Genomic DNA, 25,715 nt, shown 5'->3' on the forward strand with positions numbered 1-25,715 from the left:
GCTCAACTTCCCCGAGACTGCCCCATCCGAAGGGAGAAGCAAAAGGAGAATAAGCGCACAATAAACAAAATGTACTTAATATGTAACAAGCAGTCTGTTGACAAACAAGGGACTCATTTACATCCTGTCAGTGGCAGATGCCACTCCCTCTACCCCTTCCGCTACTACTCCACCTCCTCTACATCGGCGGCACTGAGCCCCTATTTGTTCAAAGTTCATGAACTGCCCTAGAACTCCATTCCAGTCACCCCACCTCTGCCATATTTTTCCTTTGCCCATACAGTGGGATATCAAAAACATGAATTTATAAATGTTAAATGGAATGTTAAATGAACAATTAAATTAGGTTGGATAAAAAATATATAAAGTTCCTTTGTACATATTCTTAATATTATTTTTAAACATTTTAAAATCCTTTTGTTATAGTAACAAATCTTAGAATTTCCCCTAAAAAAGTCAAAGTACCCATTAATATTTAATTTTACCAACAACCTCGAATTCTGCGAGTGACAAATGTAGATTCTTTGTATGGAATTTCCACTGTACCCCGGCAGTCGTCAACCCGACTTTTCTGACTTTGATTGAGCGCGGTGGTGCGTGCGTAGTGGCTGTTCCTCCTACTGCCCCTGTCCCTGCCACTCGCCGTTGTCTTCGATGATTCCTTCTGCGCAGACGCAGCACCACCGCCGAAATGTGGTGCATCGAGTGGCGGGAAGGCACTGCACTGGGGTTACCAAGAAGCGAGAAGCGGCGTTTTTATTGTTCTTAATTAAAATAAATTGAGCTGCGCTTTTTCAGCATTACAAGAGCACAATGCTCGGCCGCAAGACAAATACGAAATCTCAACGGCGGCTGTGACAAAATGTAAGTCACGCAGTGGCCGCCCCCTCGTTTCCACGGAGTCCCAGACCCCAGCCCCCAGCCCCAGCCCCACAGATACCCCAATACCGATTCCTGGGACATTCCTGAACGACACATTTGACAAGCAACGGCCGCATTTTGTTTGGCAATGAAACGGAGTATTCAGTTTCAAGGCTGTTGGCCCGACTTTGACTTTGTCTCGATCCGATTCTTTTCAGTTTTCTGCTTTTCAGCGCTCTGTTTGGATTTCTGTGAGTTTCCAGGAACGAAGCAACGCCCCGCAAATATTTGCATTTTTAAATCATTCCGCAAAAAGGCCTGTGCGAAGGGGCTGGCTAATGCCACTTAAGTGCCCAATTATCGGCTCCGAACAACGATTCCAGTTCTCGGACTCCCCGACCAACCCGGCTAACCATATAGCCATCATATCTGTTGTATGTCATCTGTCAGGCCATAGCTGCCGGCTGTGAGGCATTTGCTGTTGCCTGATTTATGCCCCATGATTTTCCACTGTGTGGCACGCAAAAGTTTTTCCCATAGTCGACCATAAATTTATTCGCTCAACTGTTTCGCTGGCAAAATTCAATTTCAATTGATTTATAAATCATCAACAGATTTACAGTACTGTGAGTGAAATATTTAAATCGTTTGGCGAGAATTGATTTTCGAGCTGTTGAGTTTTTCGTCGAGTTCCTTTGGCTTTGTGACATGGCATGTTATTAAACAATTAATTGTGGTCTTGGGCGTGACGCTGATCTAAGCAATTGTTTGTGCTTTACACAAGTGCCCGCTCCTTTAGCTGTAGGGCATAAATAGTTGGTATTGGAATTACCCTTTTACAGAGGAAAAATGTATCTTAACTATGCAATATATTATATGGTTGCAAAATATATTTAATTTAGAAGGTATGAAAACTTATGCTCAATGACTGTTACCAATTTTTTTCCCCTTCTGTGTACACCGATCAGTGATCTCTCATTCTAGTTAAGATCTTTCAACTTCCGAACAGTCAAATAAAAAAACATTTCGATCGGGACAAAGAAACTTTTACTACACTCACACACAGCATCGCACACGCATCTTAATTGTGCGCCTTTTATGGTTTTCAATTTCAAACAAATAAAATGACAGTCGTAAAACGAAATTATGAACGTCAAGGCGCCAAATAAGGCGGATCGGGGACTTGAGGGACATAGCACAGAAGCGACAACGACTTTCACGAGCTTTTCGTAATTAATTTTTTTATTGTTATTATTATTATTTTGTATTTACAACACACGGATAGAAGTGTGCCCCCAGTGTGTACGTGTGCATAAATTGATTGGTGAGTGCGCGAATAAAAGCAAAAAGGCGAAAAAACGAGCTTGGCCGGAAGTCGCCCGATCGGGATGCATGGAACACTGGTCACTGGACATGGGACATTGGGCGGGCCTTGGCTGAATCGCCTCCTATGGAAAGCCCGATACTCCGGGAGAGGGGGGGGGAAATCATCAGCGAATCATCTCCACATTACTCATAACCAGAAAAGAGCACAACTCCAAGTGCGGCTGTGTTGATAAACCCCATTAGTTAAAGCAAATTGTCCACTGAAAATCGTAAATAGCCAACTGTTTTGGGGAGATGATAATAGACTTAAGTTTTTATCACTAAATTAATTTAAATATTTTTGGGCTCAATCGTAAATTTTATTTCAATTAGTAGATTAATAGCGAGAGATTCATTTACATGGACAATATATAGTAAATCTCTATAATCAAAGGTTATTTTCCATGCAATCTTTTTCAGGGATATCGTATTTCTAAAATTTTTAGAAAATTTAAGAGCAAAGTTGAGAAAAGTCATAAATTGTCAAAGAAGGTCATGCTTATTTTTAATAGACAATATTTATTCATACATTTTGAGTAATTTCCCACAAAAAGTAATCAAAACAAACACATAAAAAATCAACAAATTGATTTATGTATTGGAAATTAGCATAAACTGTTTTGATTTTAATAAATTTTAGGACTTAAGTTCAAGTTTCTTATGTATTAAAGCAGGCAATAAAATACTGAATTAAAATTGTTCATTATTATAAGGCCATGATATCAATGATCTTTCGGTTTATAGATTGGGAATTCCTGGAATTTAACCATTTGCAATTTATTTTTAATAAATTTTTTTATTACATTTTTTTAATGGTTTTTCTGACACTTGAATTCAACACCTCCAATTAATGCTTTTCTCCTTTTGCCTTGCAGGTCTCAAAGTTTTGCCGCTGCTCAATAACCTAAGGTGAGTACTTCATCTGCCATCAGGAGGACGATCAATAAAAGTTTTTTTTTATTTTGTGCGCATTAAAAACCCAGAGACGAGACATTGTCGAGCACCTACGTACCATGTCTGAGGGCGTCGGTGAATTGATATTCCGCTGCGAGCGTGTGAAGATCGTTTGGCCAACAAGTCGTTGGGTGAAAAACCCTGAAAGTCTCCCACAATCTCAGGCAAATGAGTATCGCAAACAGTTTAGCGATTTTATGTTTTATGTGAACGCACATTTAATTTGCATTCGAGACAAGATCAAGGTATTCGCAAGGGACCATCTTCAAAAGGGGGACGGATCGCTAATGACCGCTCAGACATTCGTCAAAACTGAAGACCCCAAGAGATGGATGCCATTCGGATCGGATCGAGTCTTATGTAAATAATTTGCGCTGCTTTCGAGAGACCCGGCGGCCAACCAATTAATTCAATATTTAATTAGTCAACAATAAACCAATTAGTTGGATGCTGCTCACCCCCCCGCCGCCTCAACCTTTTCAAAACGGGTTTATTTATGGCCCTCTGGTTGACAAATTTGTAGCTCTGTCTAGCTGTCTCGCTGTCCCTCTGTATAGGAAACGAGGGAAACTAACAAATTCAATTAAGTCTCTGAAATAGTTCAGGCCCAAAAGCGAACAATAACAAACAAGCTGTCCGCATTTGCAGATTCCTCGGAGCAAAGTTGACTAATTGATTGTCTCATGCTATTTGTCTTGTGGCATTTTTCCATTCTTGAGTGACGGAGTGACTGCCTGAGCGAGGACCCCCTTCGGTTCTATTGTTATTAAAATTTTAACGCGCTCACATCAATGAAATGCGTAGTTTCTGGCGCTATTTAATTTATTTGGAATTTCTCGAATCTCCACGAATCGCTTTAAACGTTTTCATTGAGCCGCGACGCGCTTTGATTTCGGCCCGCCTTCAAGAGGAGGATCACAATTTATGGGCGTCTGGCGATTGCGTAGCTTGGAAGCTGCCCAGATGCTTTAAGCGGCTTTTAATTGTTCCCCTCATAATGAGTTCTAATCGAATCGAAATCTGATTCTAAGTTGTTTATCAGCGCGGGAATGATGGATGTGTGCTGGTATCGAATTACCGTCAAACTCTCATAAATGTCTGCTAAAAATAAAACTCTAAAGTATCGCATTTCAGTGGATTAATATGGTCGTGTCAAGAATAGACATTTGAAATGGCTATAGAATTTTTATGGAGAGTCTGAGAAGTCGGAAATTGAAATTGGGGATATATTTTTTTAATGAATTGTTTTCTTAAGATCCCAGGTACTTGAGCCGTTGGTATTGGTAAACATAATAATCCAACCTTGAAAGTGAATGTTCTTGACTTTCCAGCTTTTTATTTTTGGATTATTTTGTTATTTAAATATATTCTTTGTTTAGATTTTGAATGCCATAAAGAAGTTCTCATACTTTTCTTTTTGGTAACTCAATTTCCCTAATATTTTCCGCTTATAGGAAATTTAATTTCCACATTTTCCGCTTCCAAATATTTCAATGAACCCAAGTTCGCTTTAAGGTTTTCCTAGCGGCTTCCGTTTCAAGTTTTGTAGTTTGGCATTTCGGTTGCCCAATTTCCCGGCCCCCGCATGGCTCCCTTAAATCCGTGACGACTTCCGTGACGGACTAAAATAGAAATCGGCTGGCTAAACACCAAAACAATGGAGAATCACGTGCTGGTGGCCGGGTGTCCAAATGGGCCCGGCCCGATGGATGTTGACGAAGTGGCTCCGCAAAATAAAAGAGACCGCATAGCGAACTCCTGCGCGCGCAGCACGTGGCCGCCAAAAACAACACGGCACGGACTCGGATGGCTCCGAGGCTTCGATGTTGCGATGTTCGGAGGCTCTCCTCTCCGTGCCGCCAAGTCGTGGCCATATCTCACACGGAGTCGTGCCAGCCTGTCGCGCGCCGTCCTGCCGCGTCCTCGTTATTGCCATTCTGGCCGTGCTCTCGTCTCGTTCGAACTCTGAACCGCAATAGTTTGCCGTTTCTGTTTTTGGGAGGCAATTAAAAAGGCCAGTTCCAGTCGCAATCCCAGTCCCAGTCCCAGTCGGTGCATGGATATCAATTGTCGGGCCAAAAGCGGAGCTGAGCAAGGACATTGCGCAAGGCTAACGATTTTGCACGCCGCGAATATGGTGTGCCAGTGAGTTGACTGCCAAGGCTGCAACGTGGAGTCGTCAGCATCGCCCTCGCCGCCGCCATCGCTCTCCTCCGCGACGTCGTCCTCCTCCCCGTCGGCGTCATCCGTATCCGTTTCCGCTTCCGTGTCGCCAGCGCCATCGCCGCGACACCTGCAGCGACGCCTAACTTTCTGCGGCTCGCTGTCTCGCTACAGCTGCGCCGCCTTGCAACTGGTGCAGAATCTTAAGTGAGTGAATCGTAGGGCCGTAGGCAGCCTCCGAAAGGTTACTCAATGTCAGGCGTTCAGCTTTGTTGTTCCCTATCGATTCTGGCAACCGTCAACTACTTGTGGGCATCCCCCTCCCTTACCCAATAGCATATAGTATTTATTTACTGCCAGATACATAACATAAATAAGAAATCAATTAAATCGCAGTGAGAAGTGTCAATCCGACCGACTGCAGCTTACAAATTGCCAGCAGCAAACTGAATAATTAACTCGGATCAAGATTTTCTAGAGCTTAACCCCTTAACGCCTTAATTTCCACATTGCAGAAAAGTCGCACAAAGTGTGGGCGATATCATCGTACAATTGGACGTATTCGTGGAGCAGCAGGAATGCGACGAGGCCCAGAGCCTTCAGGCGCCCGATGGCATCAATCTCAACTCGCATCTTGATGTCTTCTATGCGATACTGCGACAGGTGAGTGCCATGGCGTGCTGCGGTGCAACAGAGCGTATGAGTTATTTCCTGATGAAGTTACGTATACGCAAGGCGGGCGCAAGGATTTGACCAAGGTCATTGGCCATGGAAGCGGATCAAGGGCATTTTTCGGAATGCTAATGATGTCCACTAAGGTCGCTCGATAATTACACTGGAAGTTCCTTAACTGTGGAAATTTAATTAAAGCCAAAAAGTTGTTTTCGAATTGGTAAAACTAAGTTTATTAATTTATACTAATTTAAATATTATTTCTTTGGCTTTCAGGTGGCCGACACGCCACAGGAGGGGCCATTCCTCAGCCTTCTGCAGCACCTGCTGCGCATCGATCCCAAGGAGCCGCTCAGCGACATCATCTGGGACACCACTGAGCGCCTCGTTCATCGCGCCACACTCCTCGAGAGCCACGAGGATGCAGTTCGTCTGCTACGCACGCCCAGCAGTCAGAAATTCGCCTGCCAGAGCTGCCGCAGCAGCGATGCCAGCAGCCCCACACGCAAGCCTTCGACGCAGCCAGGGGGTGTGGCAGTTAAGCCGCCGCCACCACCTCCTCCAGCGCCTGCTCTTCCATCTGCACCCGCTGCACCACCGCCCCCGCCTCCGCCGGTAAATGGGGTAGCACCGCCACCTCCGCCGCCTCCCATGGTTAATGGCAGCGCCCTGCCACCACCGCCGCCTCCTCCAGCTTTGCAGATGGCTTCGCGGCCCAGGACACCAGATCCCAAGGCCGCGGAGACAGTGAACACTGCCATACTGCTGCCCCAACAGGACACACCAGCGCCCAAGGCCAAGATGAAGACCATCAACTGGGGCAAGATTCCGCACAACAAGGTCCTGGGCAAGCAGAATATCTGGAGCATAGTGGCCAGCAATCACCAGGACAGTCCGATGCAGGACATCGACTGGAATGAAATGGAGGGGCTCTTCTGCCTGCAAACTACCAGTGCCCAGGGATCCCCGAAGTTGGGCCGAGAGGGCAGAGATGCTTCCTCGGGCTCCAATGGATGCGACACCCTGGACCGAAAATCGAAGAAGGAGTGCACGGAGATTACTCTGCTGGATGGCAAGAGGAGTCTCAACGTCAACATCTTCCTGAAGCAGTTCCGCACCAGCAACGACGACATCATCCAGTTGATACGACAGGGCGCCCACGAAGAAATCGGAGCGGAGAGGCTGCGAGGTCTACTAAAGATCCTGCCCGAGGTAGATGAGCTGGACATGCTGAAGGGCTTTAATGGGGACCGGGGGCGACTGGGCAATGCCGAGAAGTTCCTGCTCCAGTTGCTGGAGGTGCCTAAGTGAGTGTTCTTGAGATCTTAGATCCTAGGATCCTATCCCTAAATCTTGAATTACTCTTCTTTTTAGTCACAAATTGCGAATTGAAAGCATGTTGCTGAAGGAGGAGTTTGCGGCCAATGTGGCCTATCTGGAGCCCTGCATCAATGCCATGTTGTATGCCGGTGATGATCTGCTCAATAATAAGACCCTGCAGGAGGTTCTCTACATGGTTGTGGTGGCTGGAAACTTCCTCAACTCCGGCGGATATGCGGGAAATGCGGCGGGAGTGAAGCTATCCTCGCTGCAAAAGCTCACCGACATCCGAGCGAATAAGCCGGGAATGAACCTCATTCACTTCGTGGCCCTGCAGGCCGAGAAACGCAATCCTGAGCTGCTGCAGTTCACGGGACAGCTGAGCACCTTGGAGAGTGCCAGCAAGTAAGTTAATTTTAAATCTAAATCAATTATATATTTAATTTATTATCTTTTACCCCAGAACAACCTCAGAGCAGATTAACAATGAGATCAACACGCTGGATGGCAGGATCAGGCGGATAGCCAGGCAGATTGAACAGCCTGCCACGGATTTGGACATCAAGGAGCAAATGGCAGAATTTCTGCAAGCCGCCGAATCCGAACTGGCCGTCCTGCAGTCGGGCATGAAGCAAGTGGAGTCCATGCGCCTCAAGCTCTCCGAGTTCTTCTGCGATGATGCAGCCACCTTCAGGCTGGAGGAGTGCTTTAAGATTTTCCAGAGTTTCTGTGATAAGTTCCGGCAGGCGGTTAAGGAGAACGAGCGACGCCAGCAGCAGGAACAGCAGGCCACATTAAGACGGAAGCAGCGCGAGGAGCAGCTGGCACGCAGAGCCAGACAGAGTATGTGGCTTCTAGCACCCTTCTCATTACAAGCTTAACTATTATCTTTATCCCAATTCCAGTTGGTCAGGCTGGCACTCCCGTATCCGATTCGGAACACTCCTTCCTCGGCGATGCCCTCTTTGATCCTCGGGCCAGCCCAGCGTTGAGTCGCCGGCACCTGGGATCCGGAGAGATCAGCAACGGTTTCATCCGCCTGGAGCAGGACGGTGCTTCGCCGGACATCACACCCAATGGAAGTCTGAGGCGCCGGCGCAGTCGTGTGCTCGAAGGAGAGGATGACCTAATGGAGTTCTTACGCAGCTCCACGGGTCCCAACGATGGCCACATCAGCAGGGAGCGAAAGGCAGCCGCCTATGGCAGTTTGGATCGTTCGTGGGCCCGACGCGCCCGCTCGGGAAGTTCCAGCCGGAAGCGTCCCGATCTGCTTAACATTGACTTTGGCCTGGATCGGGAGAGGGCAAGCTCACCGGCTCCACTCCTCCAGCAACAGCAGCAGCAGCAGGGTCAGGAGAGACTGCAATCCCCGCTGGCCAGTACAGCAGGCACGCCCACCACTGCAGCGAATACGCCCACGGGCGGTGGATCGGCGATAGGGCAGCCGCAGCCAGCAAACGAGGATGCGAAACCAAGGTGAGGGATCCTGGAGTCCTTGTTAAATCATTTAAATATAATATTTTAAAAAAATATAACTTGTTCTTCCAGAATATCCCGTGAATGGCGCCAGAAGATCGAGACGTGGCTGCAGTCCAACGAAAGCGACGAGAAGCAAAACGAGGAGTACAGGCGAAAGCGTCGTCTGGTCAACGCCAATCGGCGATCGCTCGAAAACGAAACTGGTAAGATCTCCTCCAGAACCGACCGTAAAACTGGAACTTACAACCTCTTCTTTTAATTTCAGAAAACGAACGAAAACTGGACCCCCTGCCGGAGGAGAAGATCATGCCTTCGACGACGACAGCAACGCCAACGAACACGCCCACGACCACTAATCCCACTAACTCCACGAACAAGCCGGAGCAGGAGGCCGGAAGATACCAGCGTGTCTACGCAGACTGGAAGCCGTCAAAGACCCTGGAGCAGACGGATGTGGTGGCCAATCTGCAGGCCATTGCCGATGCCCAGCCTGCCCAGGATGCCCTGCGACAGTATCGCCGCCAGCGATCGCAGGACCAGCAGAGTCCCGGAGTGCTGCAATCAATAGCCGAGGAGGATCGCCGGAAGTCGTACATCCAGAAGTTGGGCGAACGGGACATGAGCAACGAGAGCCTTAAAATCTACATTAGACGATCCTCGAGCAGGGACATACTCCCAGCGAAGAAGGAGGAACCGCTGCTGCCACCCAAGTCACCAAAGCCTCAGGTGTCGGACGACACCTTTGCCAGCCTGCTCAGTCACCACAAAAACCAGAACGAGATGCAGGCCTCCTCCAAGGAGGTGGATGCAGACAATATAGAAACGCCGCCAGTGAGTCGCCGGGTGATAGCCACGCCCACCACCACAGTGGTCACGGTGAGCATGACGGACAAGCCCAAGGCGCCGGCGGAGGAGAAGATAAGCTTGGTGGTGGGATCAGCAGAGCAAGATGCTCCCGGTCACTTCGATCGGCATGCCTTGGGGCGACGCACTCGTCGCTACAAGAGGCCCACGGACTACAGCAGCGGCAATGAGGAGCACCTGACCAGCAGCAAGCCTGAGGTCAAGGCTTCTCCATCGAAGGCCGAGCAGCAAGCCCCAGCGGAGAAGTCAAAGCAGAAGGAGCGAACGATTACCAAGCTGGAGAAGGTGGGTCGCCACATCAGCTCCATCAACCAGGAGGATGTGCGGGAGGCCATCCGGAATCTCAAGTCACCCACAGGCACTCCCGAGCGACCCTGGAGTCCGCCTAGGGAGATTACGCCCTCGAAGTTGAAGCTCTCGGCCAGCGGACACCATGAACTGAATGACGAGGGCTTCGAGGAGACGCAAAGCCTGGTGTCGGACACGCCCTCCCATGGAAAGGGCGAGAGCACCAACTCCTCCTGCAATGAGGGAGTCAACGAGTCAACACCTGCCCGCCAGCGTCCACTGCAGAAGCAGAAGGCCACGCCCACCAGCCTCACACAAATGGGCAGCCGCCTGGCCGATCGCCTGCAGCAGGCCAGAATGAAGGGAAGTAGTGGTTCCTCCTCGGCCTCATCAGCAACCAAGTCACAAAACCAAGTCCCTGCCACTCAAACGGCCACGGTAAAGAGGAGTCTCTCCGCCAGCAGGCCGCTGCGCATGCCCAATGGCCAGCCATTGGTCAGCGCAGCGCCGCTTCGATCCGCCTCCGCTGTGAGACGCTCGCCACAGGAGCAACAAATCCTGGCTGGCGTGGAGCGAAGCAGTTCGAGGAATAGCCTGCGCTCTTCCCGCTCCTCCATCAACAGTGGAGCCTCCACGCAGACAGTGGTTAGACGCCTACCGGCTGTGCAGCGAGCTGGAGCCACCGTATCTGTGGACTCCTCGCCGAGCAAGAGGCCATTGGCTGCCCAGAATATGAGGCCAACACCAGGACGTGGCGTACCGGCCAGCAGAAGCAGCAGCAGTGGGTCCAGCGTGGGACCGAGTGTGATCCTGGTGCGCAGTAAGATGACCAACACAGCTCCGAAGACGAATATCAGCGGAAGCACCAGCTTCAAGGAGAACCAGTCCCAGTCCCAGCCGCAGTCGCAGTCCCGAATGAGCGCCGCCCGCAGTGTGGTGCTGGTAAAGAATGCGATGAACCAGCAGCAACAGGCCAGGATGAATGGAACTCCGAGTAGTCAGCCGCAGCGGAGCTCCAGCAGCAGTCGGTCCGTGAGCAGCTTTATGCGACCCACGGCCAGCAGTGCCACGAAGCGCCAGAAGTAGGCGTCCCTGTCCAGTGTCCAGCTAACGTCCCAAGTTTACACATATTACAAACGCGAATGCATCCAACTCCAAGCCGTCCAAGCGACAATTTCGAATTTCTAGGCAGGATCTGAACACACAAAACAGCACACACAGATAGATAGTTGTTACAGTTGCAATATTTTGAGAAGTTATACAAGTCAAAGGATATTCCCCCAGCACATTCCAATTGAAGGTCCGCAAACCCGAATAAAGACAAAAATCCGTTTTCAAATTCTTAAATATATTTGAGCACAAAAAAAAGGAGACAAAAATACTAGCATGTAAACTACTCAACTAAAACCTAGGCTAAGCAAAAAAAAAAAAGAAAAAAAATGTTTAAAAAAATGTTAAAATCGTATTTTCCACATATTTAACATATAGTTGTAGACATTATTCGATTATACATGTGTAGGAAACGTTTTTTATAGAAGCGAATTATTTACAAAGCGCGTAGTTGGAGAAACCAAAATCATGGAATCATGAAGCGACAATTACAAATCTTTAAAATAAACAAACATAAGCTTTAAACTGCATAATAATAAATAAACTAGCGTACGATCAACTAAAGCTAAGCGGCAGACATCTGTATGGGTCGTTCCAGGGACTCGAGCAGCTCCCGCTGCAGCTGCTCCTGGTGAACGGTGGGATGCATGTAGTTCTCCTTGTCGAACCACTCTTTGTGGTTCTCTAGGTAGCTGAAAATAAATAAATTACTTGGTATATGGCTCAAGGTATTAAGAAATGGAACCCACTTGATGAACGAGTCCAGGTGCGGCAGCAGAACCTCCAGCTTCTTGTTGGACATGGGCGAGGCATTCAGGAACTCGGGCAGCTTGACTTTAAAAGTAAATTTGGCTTTTATACATTTCTTAGCTCTGCTTTAGCTTCAACTCACTCATCATCCTGGCCAGATGGGGGGCGCCAAAGACCATGGACTTCTCCGGCGGCGACTCCGCCGACAGCAGCCGCCAGTTGAAAGTTTCGCAGAGGAAGCCTCTCATCTCACGCGGCAGCTTATAGGCGGCCGTAAAAGGCGACGTTCGGTCGTAGGCCTGAGCCGTATTCTTGCCGCTGCTCTTCACAATGTACAGCAGGCACTTTTGCAGCTGGTCCTCGTACTCCTTCCCGCCAAGGATGCCGCCTTCCTCCTGGCCGTTGCTCGAGATCACAGGCGTACCGTCCATGGAGATCAGTTCGGTGTCGCAGCTGGGATTGATGTAGTCGTAGGACTTGTTAAGCAGGACGCTGCAGTTCCGCATGTTGTCGTCGGTGAGGTAGTTGTGGGTGTACTCCTTCTCCTCCTTGTACAGCAGGTGATCGTCCACGTGGAACTCAAAGTAGATGCGAATGCCGTCCACCACTTCCTTCAGCATGCAAACGCTGCAAGGAGAGGCAATAATTTTTGGTTGCAGCCAAGAATTAGGTTAATACATACATGGACATGACGCGATCGTATTCCCGGTACATGCGGGCATTGCCGCTCTTCGTGTTCCTGGCCCTGGAGCTGTCCTGCTTAATGCCAATGGCCAGCTCTACGGCTCTCTGCTTCACGAAACTCTCCAGTATGGACACTATGGGCATGCGGGCGGGCATGATGTGCTGCTTGCCCAGCTTCACCACCATGTTGTAGTCGTACTCCATGTACTCGCGCAGCCGCTCGCTGATGCGCAACATCACCCGATCCTCCTGGCACACGAACCGCTCCAGTTCGGGCTCTAGGATATGCACATCCTCGGCGTTGTTCACCTGCCGTCCCCGAGACGCCTTTGGCCTGCCATCTCCATGTGCGGCCTTCTCCTTTCTGCCGCCGCTGTTGTCGCGAGCCCGGTTGCCAACGGCTGGAGCTCGGTGTGTCGGCGGCATTTCCTGATCCGCTGTTGCTGCAAAGGACGCCGTGTCCAGGGGGTCCACGGCAGGATCCTCGATGTAGGCGGCCCGGCCGGTACGCTTCTTCTTCGGCGCCGGTTTGTCGGGCGTGCCCTTGTACGAGTTGTCGCCTCTTCTGCAAGTGAGAACGGAAAGTAAGAAAATACTGGAACCGGCATTTTCACAAACACACACACATATACGAACACATGCTGTGTGTGTGGATACTTACCTTTGCAGCTGCGCCGCCTCCGCCAGTTCGAGCTGCAGCTGGCGATTCTCTTCCGTGTCTTTAAGCAGGACCCCAGCACGTACCGAGCGGTCGTATGAAGGCCGCCAGCCCTGGAAATGGATCTTGTAGTCGTAGTACCTTAGACCATGTTCGTCGCGGCGCTCGAAGACGTTCAGAACCTGTGGGAAATTTATGAAAACTGCGTGAAAACCCTTCCAGTTTCTGCGCGAGTGTGGGTGTCGGGTGCGTGTGTGCGTGGACGCGTACCTTGCTCGGGTAGAGCACTCGGGCCTTCGATTTATCCGGCTCGTAGCAGAGGACTATCTCGCCCTTGTTGAAAACCTGCACCTCGTCCTTGAGCTCCGTCATTACTTGGGCCAAACAAAGGGTTAATAATTCACCTAACGCTAAAAAACTATTAAAAACAAAATCGTGCAGCTGCTTGTATGTGTGTACTTTTAGTGTGACCATAAGATCAAGCAGAAGATGTAAATAAATAAATGCTGGTCAAAATTAGGTACAAACTGCATTGAAAGTGGTGCACAACTTGGTTGAGGAAAGGTATGAAACTTCGCTAAGGAAGTAGGGTTAATTCGCGGCAAAACGGGTAATTTTTCAAAAACATTTTGTGGGGAAACGGCTTAAGTTAGCTGATTAAATTAAATACCATATAATAACACAACACTTAAACTATTTTGTGCTAATTATATTGTAGAGATAAATAGTTAAAGGTATAGAATTTATAGGGAATCTCCCGAGTGTCCCCCAAAAAAGTTGGTTTCCGGTTTCCTAACTTTCAAAAAACTAGAATGCATTAGTCAAAGGTTAAGTTTATTTTTCGTTTTATTTTTATTTTTTCCATGATTTTTTTTTTATTAAAATCGTGTCAGAAGCTTGGAAAGGCATTGAAGTAGTCATTTCCGACCCTATAAATCCTATATATTCTTGATCAGCATCAACAGGCGAGCCTTTCTAGCCATGTCCGAAGGAAAAAATTTTTTTAGCCATTTTTCCAAAATTTAATAAGGGGTTACATCGTTAAATTTTTCAAAAATTGGCAAAAATTTTGATTTCCTAAAAAATAAAATTTAGTATGCAGATTTGTAAACCTAGCAATAACTAGCATAGAAAAGCTTTCCAAATTGAATTTGCGGGTTTTAGGACTTAATTATATATGTTTAAGCTTTAATTAGTCAACAAAATTATCATATATCAAGAAAGGAAGCTAACTTCGGCACGCCGAAGTTTGTATACCATTGCATATATTATTTTATTACATTTTAACTATACTTATTATGTTCATGAAAATCGGACAACTATATCATAAAGGTGCCATATAAACGATCGGTTTATGTAGAGAAAATGTAAAGCTGGGAATGCAAAACTGTAACTATCAAACTGTAAACATAATAGGTATAGGTAAAATGTAATGAAATTATTTCTGCAAGGGTATACAAACTTCGGCGTGCCGAAGTTAGCTTCCTTTCTTGTTTTTATTTAAAGCTGAAATAAATAATAAACCTTAAAAAATGTGTTATTTTTGAGTTATGAGGAGGATGCGGTTTTTTTTTGGGTGGGATAATTTAAACAGGCTCAATATAAGGGCTTTCTTGCGGTGGAAAATAGCTAGATGAGCATCACTGACAGTTAATGAGAAATAAATTCAAATAATGCAAAATAGCTAGATGAGCATCACTGGCAGCTAGTGAGATGCAATTTTCTACCAATAATGCAAAAAATAGCTAGATGAGCATCACTGATGGAAGTGAGCATCACTGATGGAAGTGAGCATCACTGATGGAAGCGAGCATCACTGATGGAAGTGAGCATCACTGATGGAAGCGAGCATCACTGATGGAAGTGAGCATCACTGATGGAAGTGAGCATCACTGATGGAAGTGAGCATCACTGATGGAAGTGAGCATCACTGATGGAAGTGAGCATCACTGATGAAAGTGAGCATCACTGATGGAAGTGAGCAAAAATTTCCATTAAATTTGGCCGTTTCCCAAACTGGGGTAACAGGCGAACAGAAACCAGCAGCAAGCAACTGAAAACTGGTATAAACTGTTATAAAAATTTTTGGGCAAAAATAATAATTGGTATAAACTGTTATATTCCATTTTATGCATTTATACCTATTTGTTGCCGACAACAACAGCTTATGGCAACAACAACCTTTTTACAACAACATCCCTACAGCAGCCCATCCAAATTTCCGAACATTTCCATGCAAATTGCCCGTTTCCCAAATTGGGGTAACAGGCGAACAGAAATCAGCAGCAAGCAACTGAAAACTGGTATAAACTGTTATAAAAACTTTGGGCCACGAAAAACGTGCCAGTGTGACCATATTGTAAATTTTGTCCAAGTTTCAAACCATTTAGGAGCCGGCGCAAGTTAGCGGGGACTCAAACCTTTTTGAATCCAAATTTAGGTGTTATTTTACAACTGCATCTGGGCACACTGAAACTGATCGTCGTTAAATTCAAATTCAAATTTGGCAGTTAAATTCAAATTCAAATTTGGCAGTTACAACATTTAAAAAAATTTAACAAATTCTAAAAAAAAATTCTAAAAAATATAAAAAATCTGAAAAAAAAATTTAAAAATTCAGACAAAATTTTAAGAATTCAGAAAAGTTTTAAATATTTAGAAAAAAAATGTTTAATTTAGAAAAATTGTAAAACATCCGAAAAAAATGTTTAAAATTCAGAAAAAAAAATTAAAAATTTTGATTTGGCTTTCAAAATAATTAGATTTTTCCCCAAACGATCCCAAATAAATGCCGCCTTCACCAAACACATTGCACATTGAATTCACCATCTTTTATTGATAAATATTTGTGTGTTCCATCAATTACATTTACATATTTAAATTGTATTTATAAATATTTTAATTATTTACGCCTTCCGCAGGCTTTCATATAGCCCGGAGCCAAGATCCGATCACCGTCCTCTACTGCCATCCGGTTGAGATCTGTCCAGCCATCTGCTCGCTCCTCCAGCTTCATCTCTGACAATCCTAAAATTATATAAAATTACTTTATAGGGTGGGAAAGGTCTTTATCACTGCGTTGCAAACTTCTGACTAAAATTATAATACCCTGCAATTTTATGATTTTATGAAAATCGGGCGACTAGATTATATAGCGGTAATATGATCGATAGAGGGAAAAATAAATATTTCTTGATGTATTGTAAAACTGTGACCTACAACATACCAAAAAGTAATCACTTCGGGTAAAGATATTAAGAAAATTGTATCGATTGCATTTTCAAACTATGCGGCGCCGTTGCTAGGGAAAATGAAAACCAAAACAAAGGCCTGAACTGAATCATCTGTTCGTTTTCACACTGCCATTGCAAAGTATTCCGTAAGATTGAGATCCAGCCATGGCCGCCAGTGCTCCCAACTGGCTCCACGTGGACACCGAGGACGAGGTTCGCCCGCAGCTCACAACGCTCTCCAGCTGCATGACCTTGAGCGACGTGCAGTGCGATGGCTATGTCCGGCTTCTGGCCGCGGACATTTCACTGGATGACGCCGCCGAGGAGCCCAGTGCCACGCTGAAGGTGTTCCGAGGTCTAAAGCTCAAGCAGGAGCAGCCTCTGCCGGGGATTCCCACGGCCATTGAGAGCCTTTACATCGACGAGTCGGAGCCAAAGACGCCGGGTAAAATGTCTCCCTCCCTTAAATTATTCAAAACGAACCCCTTTTTGTAACCCTTATTCACGTCTAGTAATTGCCGTCGCCATTGCCGAGTCCGTGCTCTTTTACCGCCACCTGAAACCCTACTTCAAGTACACGATTCCCGCCCAGGACTCCGAGGACCTTGAGCTCGAGGTGTGGCGCAAGCTGCCGGTGATGAAGCAGGACGCCCACCCAGCTCTGCTTGAATCCCTCCAGAACATTGACCACGCCAAGCTCTCGCGAAAGTCGCAGCGCTTGCTCCAGCTGAGCGAGGAGGAGCGGGAGGCCTTCATTACGACGCACAGAGACTCAGCGGTGGGTCGCGGTGGCAGCATTGTGGCCATGTGTTGCCTGAAGCGCATCTCCAGCGACGCTAATCCGCCATCTCATTTGGTTTTGGCAACCGACAGTGGCAGTGTCCTTATCCTAGAGCCGCAAGGCTTTAATTTGGTGTTCGAGGGCAAGACCTGTGCGGATGAAACTGCTGTGCCGAGCCTGATTTCCGTTCAGGGAACCTATGAAACTGATTTCTGCATTGTGGTTGCCACGCGGAATGGTGGTGTCTACCTGCTGCGGAAGACCCAATCCGAGGGCCAGGAGATCTTCAAGCTGGGAACGCCGCTAACAGGGCTGTTGCTCCTACCCATTGACCAGACAATCATCGCCTCCACGATGGACAATCGCTATCTGTGCTACTCGAAGCGGGGCAAGCTGCTGTACCAGGTGCCTCTGCAGGAACTGCCCGTCTGCATACTGCCCCTGCCCATGACCCATCTGGGACTAACCCTTGTGGCCATTGCCCTGAAAGGAGGCGTGGTTAAATTTTATCTGCAGCGCTATCTGGTTGATGAGTTTGCTCTAAGTGAGACCGTGGATGCCATGTTGTACGGCCGGATGGGCATGGAGGATCACGTGCTTACCCTTGTTACACAATCAGGAGACATTGTGGTTAAGATACTGCGACGGGTCTCTCGGTTTGATCCCAAACCTGGAGATCTAGGCAATAAGCGATCAGGCAGTGATCACAGCTCGATCGTGGATGCCTCCATTCTGGACAAACCTAAGAAGAGCTCTATTTTTGTGGAGCAGGCGGCGCGGGAGAAGCAGCAGGCCAAAGGTGAGAGGGAATACCTTGTTAAAAATATTATATTTTTTGTCTTGCTTTTATAAATCGATCCTTACTCATAGCCACTGTATTTTTCCATTATTTTAAAGATTACACATAGAATTGATAACGGTGGCCATACCCATGAATTTAGAATTTAGATTATGAAGTGACTCAGTTTCCTGAAAATCCCTTAGTTCTTAGTTTTCCACCTAAAAAATATGACACAATTTAATCAGTATCTCAATCTATTAGCCACTTATGGCAGCTTTCAGGTGGAACTGTGGCGCCTGCGTCTCACAGCAGCTCGGGCCACCATCGATGCCATCAACTCCTCGGAAAGCACGATATCCGGCGACCTGACCCATGCCCCCGTCAAGCTATCCGCCGAGGTCTGCGGCAGCGGACCCGCCTTTCGGCTATACCTTACTGTCCAGAACCTGTCCACCTTTAAGATGGCCTCGAATCTCGTGGTGCTGCTCCATGCCGACAGACGCCACTACACTGTGCCGCAGACCCTGGCCCGGCTGCCCAGTGTCCTGCCAGGAGTCCCCCTGCGTGTGGATTTTGAGGTGGTGGCGGTGCTGGATCCAATGGATAAGCTGCCGCCGGCCAGCCTCAGCCCGGACAACTCCCAGATACGGGTGATGCTGATGAAGGCTGGCCAGGCCAAGCCGCTCATCGCAGCCGCCGTTTCGATGCCCCAATCAGAGGCAGCCTTCTAAGAGCGGGTTAAGTAAGCGGAGTCTCTGGTTTCTCAGGGTAAGATTTCGAGTTTATTTGACAGATGAAGGAGATTAATCCTGGGACTAGGCTTTAGGCGTACTTGGGGGCGTACTTCTCGTACACCTTGATGTAGGCCTCCTTGGCGGCCTCCTTGGACAGGCCCTTGTTGGAGTTCCAGGCCTCGTACATGGCCTTCTTCTTGAGATCCAGGACGCCGGGCTTGTCGATGTTCACATCGCCAACGGTGGCCTGCTTGAAGAGACCGTAGAACTCCAGGAACTCGGAGTCGCTGGGCTTCTTGGAGAAGTTCTTGGCGAGCTCGGCGGCTTCCTCAAAACTGACCATCTTGCTGGATATACGAGTGATACTAAGTGATATCTCCCCGGCAACATGCTGCTTTTATAGTCCCCCATTCTGAGGAGTTACGAAATTTAATTAATTTGAATAATGGCAGGTGCATTGCCCAATAGTATATCTACATTTTGGAGACGGGGATGCCTTTGAAAAAGTTTAATTAATATTTTTGGAGGGCAGATACTACTATCTGGCCGCAGCAGTATTCTTAGCAGCAGATCGGGCGACTTCACCATGATAATAACGACTCCGATAGATAGACCCTGACTCACGTGAATTATGTGTAAGAACCGAGTCGATGACTGGCCATTAATTAAGTTATTGGCCTGTTGGCTATCCAGATTTTTGGCCACGCTGCCCCAACTCATCAGTTTCGGGGCTCGACCTTATCAGCCCGGCCGTTAGTGGCAACATGGGGCCATGTGCATATATTTTGGCAAGTGCAAGAGCGCCGATAAGCTTCTGACTAATTATATACACTTCAGTGGCCCCAGACCAACTCTCACTTTCAGTGATTACTCCGCTATATACTCAGGCGATAAGCCCATGACTAGGAACTACAATTGCAGTGGGGAAAGCGAGCATTGATTAGATTAGCAAAGGGAGTGAGCCATGTTTGCCAATATATAAACGGCGACCGTGGCGCGATCCGCACAGATTGTTTTTGTTTGCCAAAACCAACTAACAAGCTACCAACATGCCCACCGTGAGTTTTACACATCCCTTGCCTTTGTAAAATTTCTATAAAATTTTTGTTTGTCAACTGCAGTTTGAGGAGATCGTCGAGAAGGCCAAGAACTTCAAGAACCTGCCCAGCAAGGAGGAGTTCCTCGAGTTCTACGGCTACTACAAGCAGGCCACCGTTGGTGACTGCAACATCGAGGAGCCCGAGGATGAGGAGAAGAAGGCCCGCTACAACGCCTGGAAGAGCAAGGCCGGTCTTACCGCCGACGATGCCAAGGCCTACTACATCGAGGTCTACAAGAAGTACGCTCCCCAGTACGAATAGAACCCTTAACCCTAGACCGTTTCCTGTGACCCCCCTAAAGCTTACTGTCCTTAAGGAATGTGGTTGACACTCGATGTATTTATTGTAGTTTTATAATAAACCAAACACCTATGCATTTAACGTGAAGAACACGCATTTGTCACTACCAAACTTTCCGCTCCAGTTGCCGAATGCGATCGATCATATGACCCACTCCATACTATCTAAATCTGATTAGGCCCTCTCGGACCGCTGTGAGTGCCTGCGCCGATATGTTCTATAAAATGGGAAGTACAAAATATAAAAATAACATGTTTAATTAATTTTCCTTATGGCCCTAAACCGCTATTTATGTGCCTTATCCGTAAAGGTCTAAAATTTCAAAGGAAATCACTTATCCGCAGGGTTGACAAGAGCTTCAGTTGACCAACAAACGAGTTATGTAGATGCCTACATATTTTCCGTTTCGGCAATAATATCTCAATTTATTTGGGGTAAACATTGAAATAAAATATAGAAGACATTTTTTTAAATGTAAAAAATTGGAAAATATTTGTATTTAAAAATAATAAACTATATATTGCAATTATATTATCAGGGATTTCATAAGCACTTGATAATCTTTTACCTATATTTGACGAATTACTAAGACTTTGTTCACCTGGCTCTGATTCATCGAGTTTAATAAATATAATCAACAAATATGCATAAGAATTTCCGTTGCCAAAAAATCCACCATCAAGGATATAAAGAAATTAAATAAAAATGTATGAAATAAACATTGTCAATGTCCTTATAAGTTTATTTTATACAATTTATAATAGGACATCTTTTTGACTTTTGCTGAGCTTATTCATGTTTTTTATTTATTTAAATAATTGGTAATAATTTAATAATGCTTAAGCACTATAATAATAATTTAATAATGCTTAAGAATGGGTTTTTTAAATACAAAATATGTGTTCTTATTCTCTACTTACATGCACGGATTTTCTACTTATTATACATACATTTATTTATTTCACAATAAAGCGAGGTATAATTTTAGGATCCACATACAGTGAGGTTCTACTTCTAGACAATTTTCAATGTGGTATAATATATAAAAAATTGCTTATATATGTACATATATGTCCATTGTTTTAATATTTTCATTTCTTTTTAAAACGATCTACATTATTTTTAAAATCTTTATTTTCGTGATACCTTTACTGCCCTACGTTGAAATCACATATAGTTTTTAAATTTGATTTAATATTCAAAAACTAAAGTTATAAAAGTTATTTTATATTTATAAAATTTTTTATGCGCCCTTAAGTGATTGCTCCAATAATTATAATTGTGACACTTTTGGCAAACTATTATTATTTTTAATATAATGGAAGGAATTATAAGTATAAAGTATGTAAGTCTATATAAAGATTCGTATAATAAATTGAATAATGAATAGGTGTCCGTCCTAATCTAATATTAACAAAAATGACAATGCAGATTACGTATGATCTAATTTTCCCTTAACTAAACAATCAACTGGTGATGCTGACCAAGAAGCCACGTATAAAAGTTCGCTAATAGATTTATGGCATTTTACAATCTATTAGATTAGCTGAATCGGCGTACTGTGAGCCCAGCACTTCGTCATTATTTATGGCGTTAGGGTTGTTAAAGTTCTCAAGTCCAGAGACGAATTCGCAGGTGAATCAATCTACAGTGCGCCCTTGGAGCCTAGAGCATGGTCAGCGGGCTCGTTGGTGCTATAAACGATAAGTGTATCCGGGGCTATCTCCAATATCGCTACCTTTGACAATGTCGCTCGCTTGTAGTTGGGCAGCGAAATTAGCGAAATAAAGATATCGATATCTGCAAATAATCAGCAGAATGGGAATATTTCACTAGGCCCATAAAACCGGCAGAGAAATTCAAGGGTCTCAAAGCTATATAAGCTCGGTCGAAAGGTGATGGAGTATTCAATTGCCTTTGCCTTTTCCAGTGGTAAGCTCGTAATCAGAGTCCTTGAAATTGGGCTACCATCGTCAATAATTTCCTTCTTATCTGCAGCATTACCAACAAGAATCCAGATCAAACAACATGGTGTCCGTAAGTATTAAACCTTCAGGATAGCGGCTATAGTTACATCACGTTTGCTTGAAAGTTAAACAAACCTCAACAAGAAAATAATGAGGCTTAGGTTTTGTTAATAAACGATATAAAATTCTTATAAAATTTAATAATCTCTAATTTCCCTTTTCTCCCAACAGTTCGAAGAAGCTACTGAACTCGCCAAGAAGTTCACCAAGAAGCCCACCGATGCCGAGTTCCTGGAGTTCTACGGTCTCTTCAAGCAGGCCACCGTTGGCGATGTGAACATCGAGAAGCCCGGGGCTCTGGATCTGAAGGGTAAGGCCAAGTTCGAGGCCTGGAACTCCAACAAGGGCCTGTCTAAGGAGGCCGCCAAGGAGGCTTACATCAAGGTGTACGAGAAGTACGCCCCCAAGTACGCCTAAACCGGTTACCCTCCTCCGGAAGTCGACCCCCAATGTACTCGCCACTACTTGTGGAGCAATAAAGATTAACCCAGATATGAACACATACATAGTAGTAATCATCAGGTGTTTGTCCGGCTGAGCGGCATTTTATTTGAGCTTTCGTGCATTATAGCAACCGCCCCTGACCCCTGATTTCCCCCCTGGCTTTTTGGAAGGCGATAGGAGGCGCTCGAACTTCGATCCGCGCACGATTACGTGGCTCCGAGTCCGTCGAGTTTGGCGGTTTTATCAGGGAATCGGTACTGCTATCAGCGGGCCTGCATTATCAGACCGGCGATTGCCTAACCCACTCAAGCGAAAGCTCCCCGATCCACGGAGAATTCTCCGTGAGCTTCTCTAGCTCGCTCTCTCCGGTTCTCTTGGAGAGAAGCTTTCTCGGCGAGGCGATCGCGCGATATGGAAAGACTTAAATTGAAAGTCACCGCGAGATTGGAATTCAGACAGTGTTTAGTTCTGTGTCCGTCAACACCAAAGTAAGTGTCGAGTTCCAATCTGGATTCAATTGCTCCATAGCCCTGCCCGGAATTAGCTATCGGTGTCCACAAATTGTAGTTCTGACACATAAAAACTCGGTCAGATAATACCCGGAATAGGGTGTGTGAAATCGGGCACCTGCCGAATTTAATTATGGAAATGTACAAGACCATAAACACTGCAAAAAATCGGGCTTTAAAAATCAAATAAATACCCTGTTTTAAATGGAGTAATTTGTGCAGTGATTAGGCCAATTAAATTTTTAATTAATGCGCCATAATGCATTTAAAACCCGCTTAACCCCAAGTCACTTTGATGACTAAATCATCATCTTTTGACATCTAACACTTGCAGTTTTTCCCGCAAATAAACCTAATGAGTATACTTACTTAGCAACTCGATTCCAGTTTGCAAACATTTCTAACCATAAATTGACTGAGTCATTTGAGGCAGGTATTTTGCTTAGTGTACGAGACACGTACAAAGCCCACACCACACCCGTGCCCATATTCGAAAATTCGCAGACCAAATGCGGCCGCTAACGGTTGCCACCTAACGCTCCCTTTCAAAAATCTCAAATATTTGCGTCTTCTGTTTCCGTAGCAAATGAGAATACATATCTTCCAGCAGTTCCACCTGCGTTATGTTTCTACGCTCGGAGAAAGTCTGAGATGTGTGTGGGGTCTGACAAACACCCATTAGCAAACTTCTTCGTCGAGATCAGACCACGGGGCCAAAGTTCAGTTAGTCAGTTTGGCACTAGCCAGAGGTGTTTGTCGGCGAACTGGTTTGCCCAACAAGCAATTATGATAATAAACATAAAACATAGCATGAAATAAATAAGACTAATTCTACTTTTTTACAATCTCACTTATTGCAGATAAAATCTAATCCAGAATGTCCCTTTCCGAGGTAAGTACTTTTCCGAAAGATATTTAGAACGACACTTGGACGAGCGATAAGCTTAAGTCTAATCAGTTCGATTAGCCTTCATTCAGCCAAAATCACAATTACAAATGAAGAATATAATTTATTACCTGAGAATTATACAAATCTGATTAGATTGCACTTTACCTTGGGCATAAGCTAGATGACAATTGTTTTTGCTTTCAAATTAAATGCAGTCGTACGTTATAAAGCTAATCAGTTCCAAAGATCCCGTATAGTTTGTGGAATGTTTTGTAATTGCTATGGAATAATATTTGAAGAATAATTTAAATTTGTATAAACACGTATTCTTTGGTTAGCAATTTCCGCCTTGACGATATGTTAACACAGTTAAAAATCTAATTTAATGCTTTAACTCGTACCCACAGCAATTCAACGCCGCCGCCGAGAAGGTGAAGTCCCTGACCAAGCGCCCCAGCGACGACGAGTTCCTGGAGCTGTACGCCCTCTTCAAGCAGGCCAGCGTGGGTGACAACGACACCGCCAAGCCCGGTCTTCTTGACCTCAAGGGCAAGGCCAAGTGGGAGGCCTGGAACAAGCAGAAGGGCAAGAGCAGCGAGGCTGCCCAGCAGGAGTACGTGACCTTCGTGGAGGGTCTGGTGGCCAAGTATGCCTAAGCTCTCACCCAAAGCACCGATCCTAAAACCAACCAGAGACTAAAACCCCTTATGTTAAATACAGACATAGTTATAATGCGAAATAAACTTTGAATGTTAATTTTGTACGGAAACCCACTGACCCGTTGACTCAAGAGGTGCATTCGATTCGCTGGTGGATATTTTTACCGGGTAAAGGTAGTATATATATGTACGGCAACTGGAAAATAGAGGAAGTGCTTGGGGCGCTGCACCGTTGAGTAGTACTTTGCACCGCCGGTGGCGCTTGTTAGCGGCTCATCGTTAATGGATATTGGAGAGTGTTTGCCCAAACGCACGGGCGGAAGATATCTGTAGTAACATGAGGTTCCTTCACACGGCGACCTTGAACCATCAATTCATTGAATTCTAAGATCGTGTGCCATGCAAGAAGCTAGGTTTCTTTTTATATTTTTACCTAGACTTTTTGTGAATCGAATTTTTTTTCTGTGACTTAAATATCGATGCATTTAAACCAATCTAAAATATAAATATATGTATATATAAATATAAAAGTTATTGCTTTTTTTATGGCAACAATAAAATATCAAAGATATATAATTGTTTTTTGATTAAAAGCCATTTTAAATACCAATTTATGGTATACCTATAAATTAGCCTATTAAAATATTCCCTTCAAGGCGTAGAACGACACTCACAAAAAATCTCTTTATAATTTAGTCACGATATTTCGTGAATTTACTTAAATTATTTTAAATGCTTTCCCAACAAATATACCTCAAGCAACATGTATCTATACATTTTAAGTGCACTCAGAACGCCAGCAACATCGTCAGATGCCGACAGCAACATGTTGCTAGTTGCCAGGCCGCGCAACAGGTGAAGACCGAACAAAAAGGTAAAGAGAGCGCGGGTGAGAAGTTGAGAGCGGAGGCAAGACAACAACAATGCGGGCAGCGTTTTTTGTTTATGAATGAAAAGCGGAAAGGCAAAACGGCGATAAAGTCGTGTGGGCAAAAAGAGTGGCAAACTGGGCTAACTATTAGGAAGCGACCGATTCATACCCTATAAAAAATGTATCTAAAGGTAAATAAAAGATATAATATCGCACGAA

At 45.5% G+C, this 25,715-nt stretch overlaps 7 protein-coding genes across 8 annotated transcripts in view; 5 read left to right on the forward strand and 2 right to left on the reverse strand.

Moving 5' to 3' along the window:
• Positions 1-11,424, forward strand: part of form3 (formin 3) — a 30,986-nt gene extending 19,562 nt beyond the window's left edge. For both annotated transcript variants that reach the window (XM_017165782.3, XM_017165783.3), the window contains exons 4-11: positions 3,102-3,135; positions 5,859-6,006; positions 6,292-7,322; positions 7,390-7,740; positions 7,799-8,178; positions 8,241-8,811; positions 8,884-9,017; positions 9,080-11,424. In XM_017165782.3, coding sequence (XP_017021271.1) covers positions 3,102-3,135; positions 5,859-6,006; positions 6,292-7,322; positions 7,390-7,740; positions 7,799-8,178; positions 8,241-8,811; positions 8,884-9,017; positions 9,080-11,052 — 4,622 coding nt within the window. In that variant the 3' untranslated portion in view covers positions 11,053-11,424. The remainder of the gene's footprint in view (positions 1-3,101; positions 3,136-5,858; positions 6,007-6,291; positions 7,323-7,389; positions 7,741-7,798; positions 8,179-8,240; positions 8,812-8,883; positions 9,018-9,079) is intronic.
• Positions 11,294-13,633, reverse strand: msl-3 (male-specific lethal 3). Its single transcript, XM_017165784.3, has 6 exons — positions 13,439-13,633; positions 13,172-13,350; positions 12,509-13,075; positions 11,969-12,453; positions 11,826-11,910; positions 11,294-11,768 (listed from the first exon to the last, which is right to left on the reverse strand). Exons 1-6 carry the CDS (start codon positions 13,538-13,540, stop codon positions 11,642-11,644), a joined length of 1,545 nt encoding a protein of 514 aa, XP_017021273.1. The 5' UTR covers positions 13,541-13,633; the 3' UTR covers positions 11,294-11,641.
• A 2,822-nt stretch (positions 13,634-16,455) lies between these two features.
• BBS1 (Bardet-Biedl syndrome 1) lies at positions 16,456-18,743 on the forward strand. Its single transcript, XM_070285010.1, has 4 exons — positions 16,456-16,465; positions 16,565-16,846; positions 16,914-17,981; positions 18,225-18,743. Exons 1-4 carry the CDS (start codon positions 16,456-16,458, stop codon positions 18,692-18,694), a joined length of 1,830 nt encoding a protein of 609 aa, XP_070141111.1. The 3' UTR covers positions 18,695-18,743.
• Acbp4 (Acyl-CoA binding protein 4) lies at positions 18,716-19,077 on the reverse strand. Its single transcript, XM_017165681.2, has one exon. The coding sequence runs from the start codon at positions 19,038-19,040 to the stop codon at positions 18,786-18,788; it is 255 nt and encodes an 84-aa protein (XP_017021170.1). The 5' UTR covers positions 19,041-19,077; the 3' UTR covers positions 18,716-18,785.
• A 584-nt stretch (positions 19,078-19,661) lies between these two features.
• On the forward strand, positions 19,662-20,187 carry Acbp6 (Acyl-CoA binding protein 6). The gene is made up of 2 exons (XM_017165682.2): positions 19,662-19,755; positions 19,819-20,187. Exons 1-2 carry the CDS (start codon positions 19,747-19,749, stop codon positions 20,056-20,058), a joined length of 249 nt encoding a protein of 82 aa, XP_017021171.1. The 5' UTR covers positions 19,662-19,746; the 3' UTR covers positions 20,059-20,187.
• A 1,782-nt stretch (positions 20,188-21,969) lies between these two features.
• Acbp3 (Acyl-CoA binding protein 3) lies at positions 21,970-22,628 on the forward strand. The gene is made up of 3 exons (XM_017165649.3): positions 21,970-22,029; positions 22,096-22,134; positions 22,296-22,628. The coding sequence occupies exons 2-3, from the start codon at positions 22,126-22,128 to the stop codon at positions 22,539-22,541; spliced, it is 255 nt and encodes an 84-aa protein (XP_017021138.1). The 5' UTR covers positions 21,970-22,029; positions 22,096-22,125; the 3' UTR covers positions 22,542-22,628.
• Positions 22,629-22,962: 334 nt separating this feature from the next.
• Acbp2 (Acyl-CoA binding protein 2) lies at positions 22,963-24,735 on the forward strand. The gene is made up of 3 exons (XM_017165630.3): positions 22,963-23,056; positions 23,938-23,969; positions 24,374-24,735. The coding sequence occupies exons 2-3, from the start codon at positions 23,955-23,957 to the stop codon at positions 24,620-24,622; spliced, it is 264 nt and encodes an 87-aa protein (XP_017021119.1). The 5' UTR covers positions 22,963-23,056; positions 23,938-23,954; the 3' UTR covers positions 24,623-24,735.
• Positions 24,736-25,715: the final 980 nt, after the last annotated feature.

The sequence above is a fragment of the Drosophila kikkawai genome, chromosome 3L (assembly GCF_030179895.1).
Source record: "Drosophila kikkawai strain 14028-0561.14 chromosome 3L, DkikHiC1v2, whole genome shotgun sequence".
Classification (NCBI taxonomy): Eukaryota; Metazoa; Arthropoda; class Insecta; order Diptera; family Drosophilidae; genus Drosophila; species Drosophila kikkawai.

Excerpts from the sequence above, each read along its gene's own strand:
- BBS1 (XM_070285010.1), top strand. Across the intron at positions 16,847-16,913 it reads GTCGGAGCCAAAGACGCCGG|TAATTGCCGTCGCCATTGCC; the intron begins GTAAAATGTCTC and ends ATTCACGTCTAG. Across the intron at positions 17,982-18,224 it reads GGAGAAGCAGCAGGCCAAAG|CCACTTATGGCAGCTTTCAG; the intron begins GTGAGAGGGAAT and ends TCAATCTATTAG.
- Acbp4 (XM_017165681.2), bottom strand. The coding sequence starts at position 19,040 with ATGGTCAGTTTTGAGGAAGCCGCCGAGCTCGCCAAGAACTTCTCCAAG.
- msl-3 (XM_017165784.3), bottom strand. The coding sequence starts at position 13,540 with ATGACGGAGCTCAAGGACGAGGTGCAGGTTTTCAACAAGGGCGAGATA. Across the intron at positions 11,911-11,968 it reads CCATCTGGCCAGGATGATGA|TCAAGCTGCCCGAGTTCCTG; the intron begins GTGAGTTGAAGC and ends TTACTTTTAAAG. Across the intron at positions 11,769-11,825 it reads CACCTGGACTCGTTCATCAA|CTACCTAGAGAACCACAAAG; the intron begins GTGGGTTCCATT and ends ATTTATTTTCAG.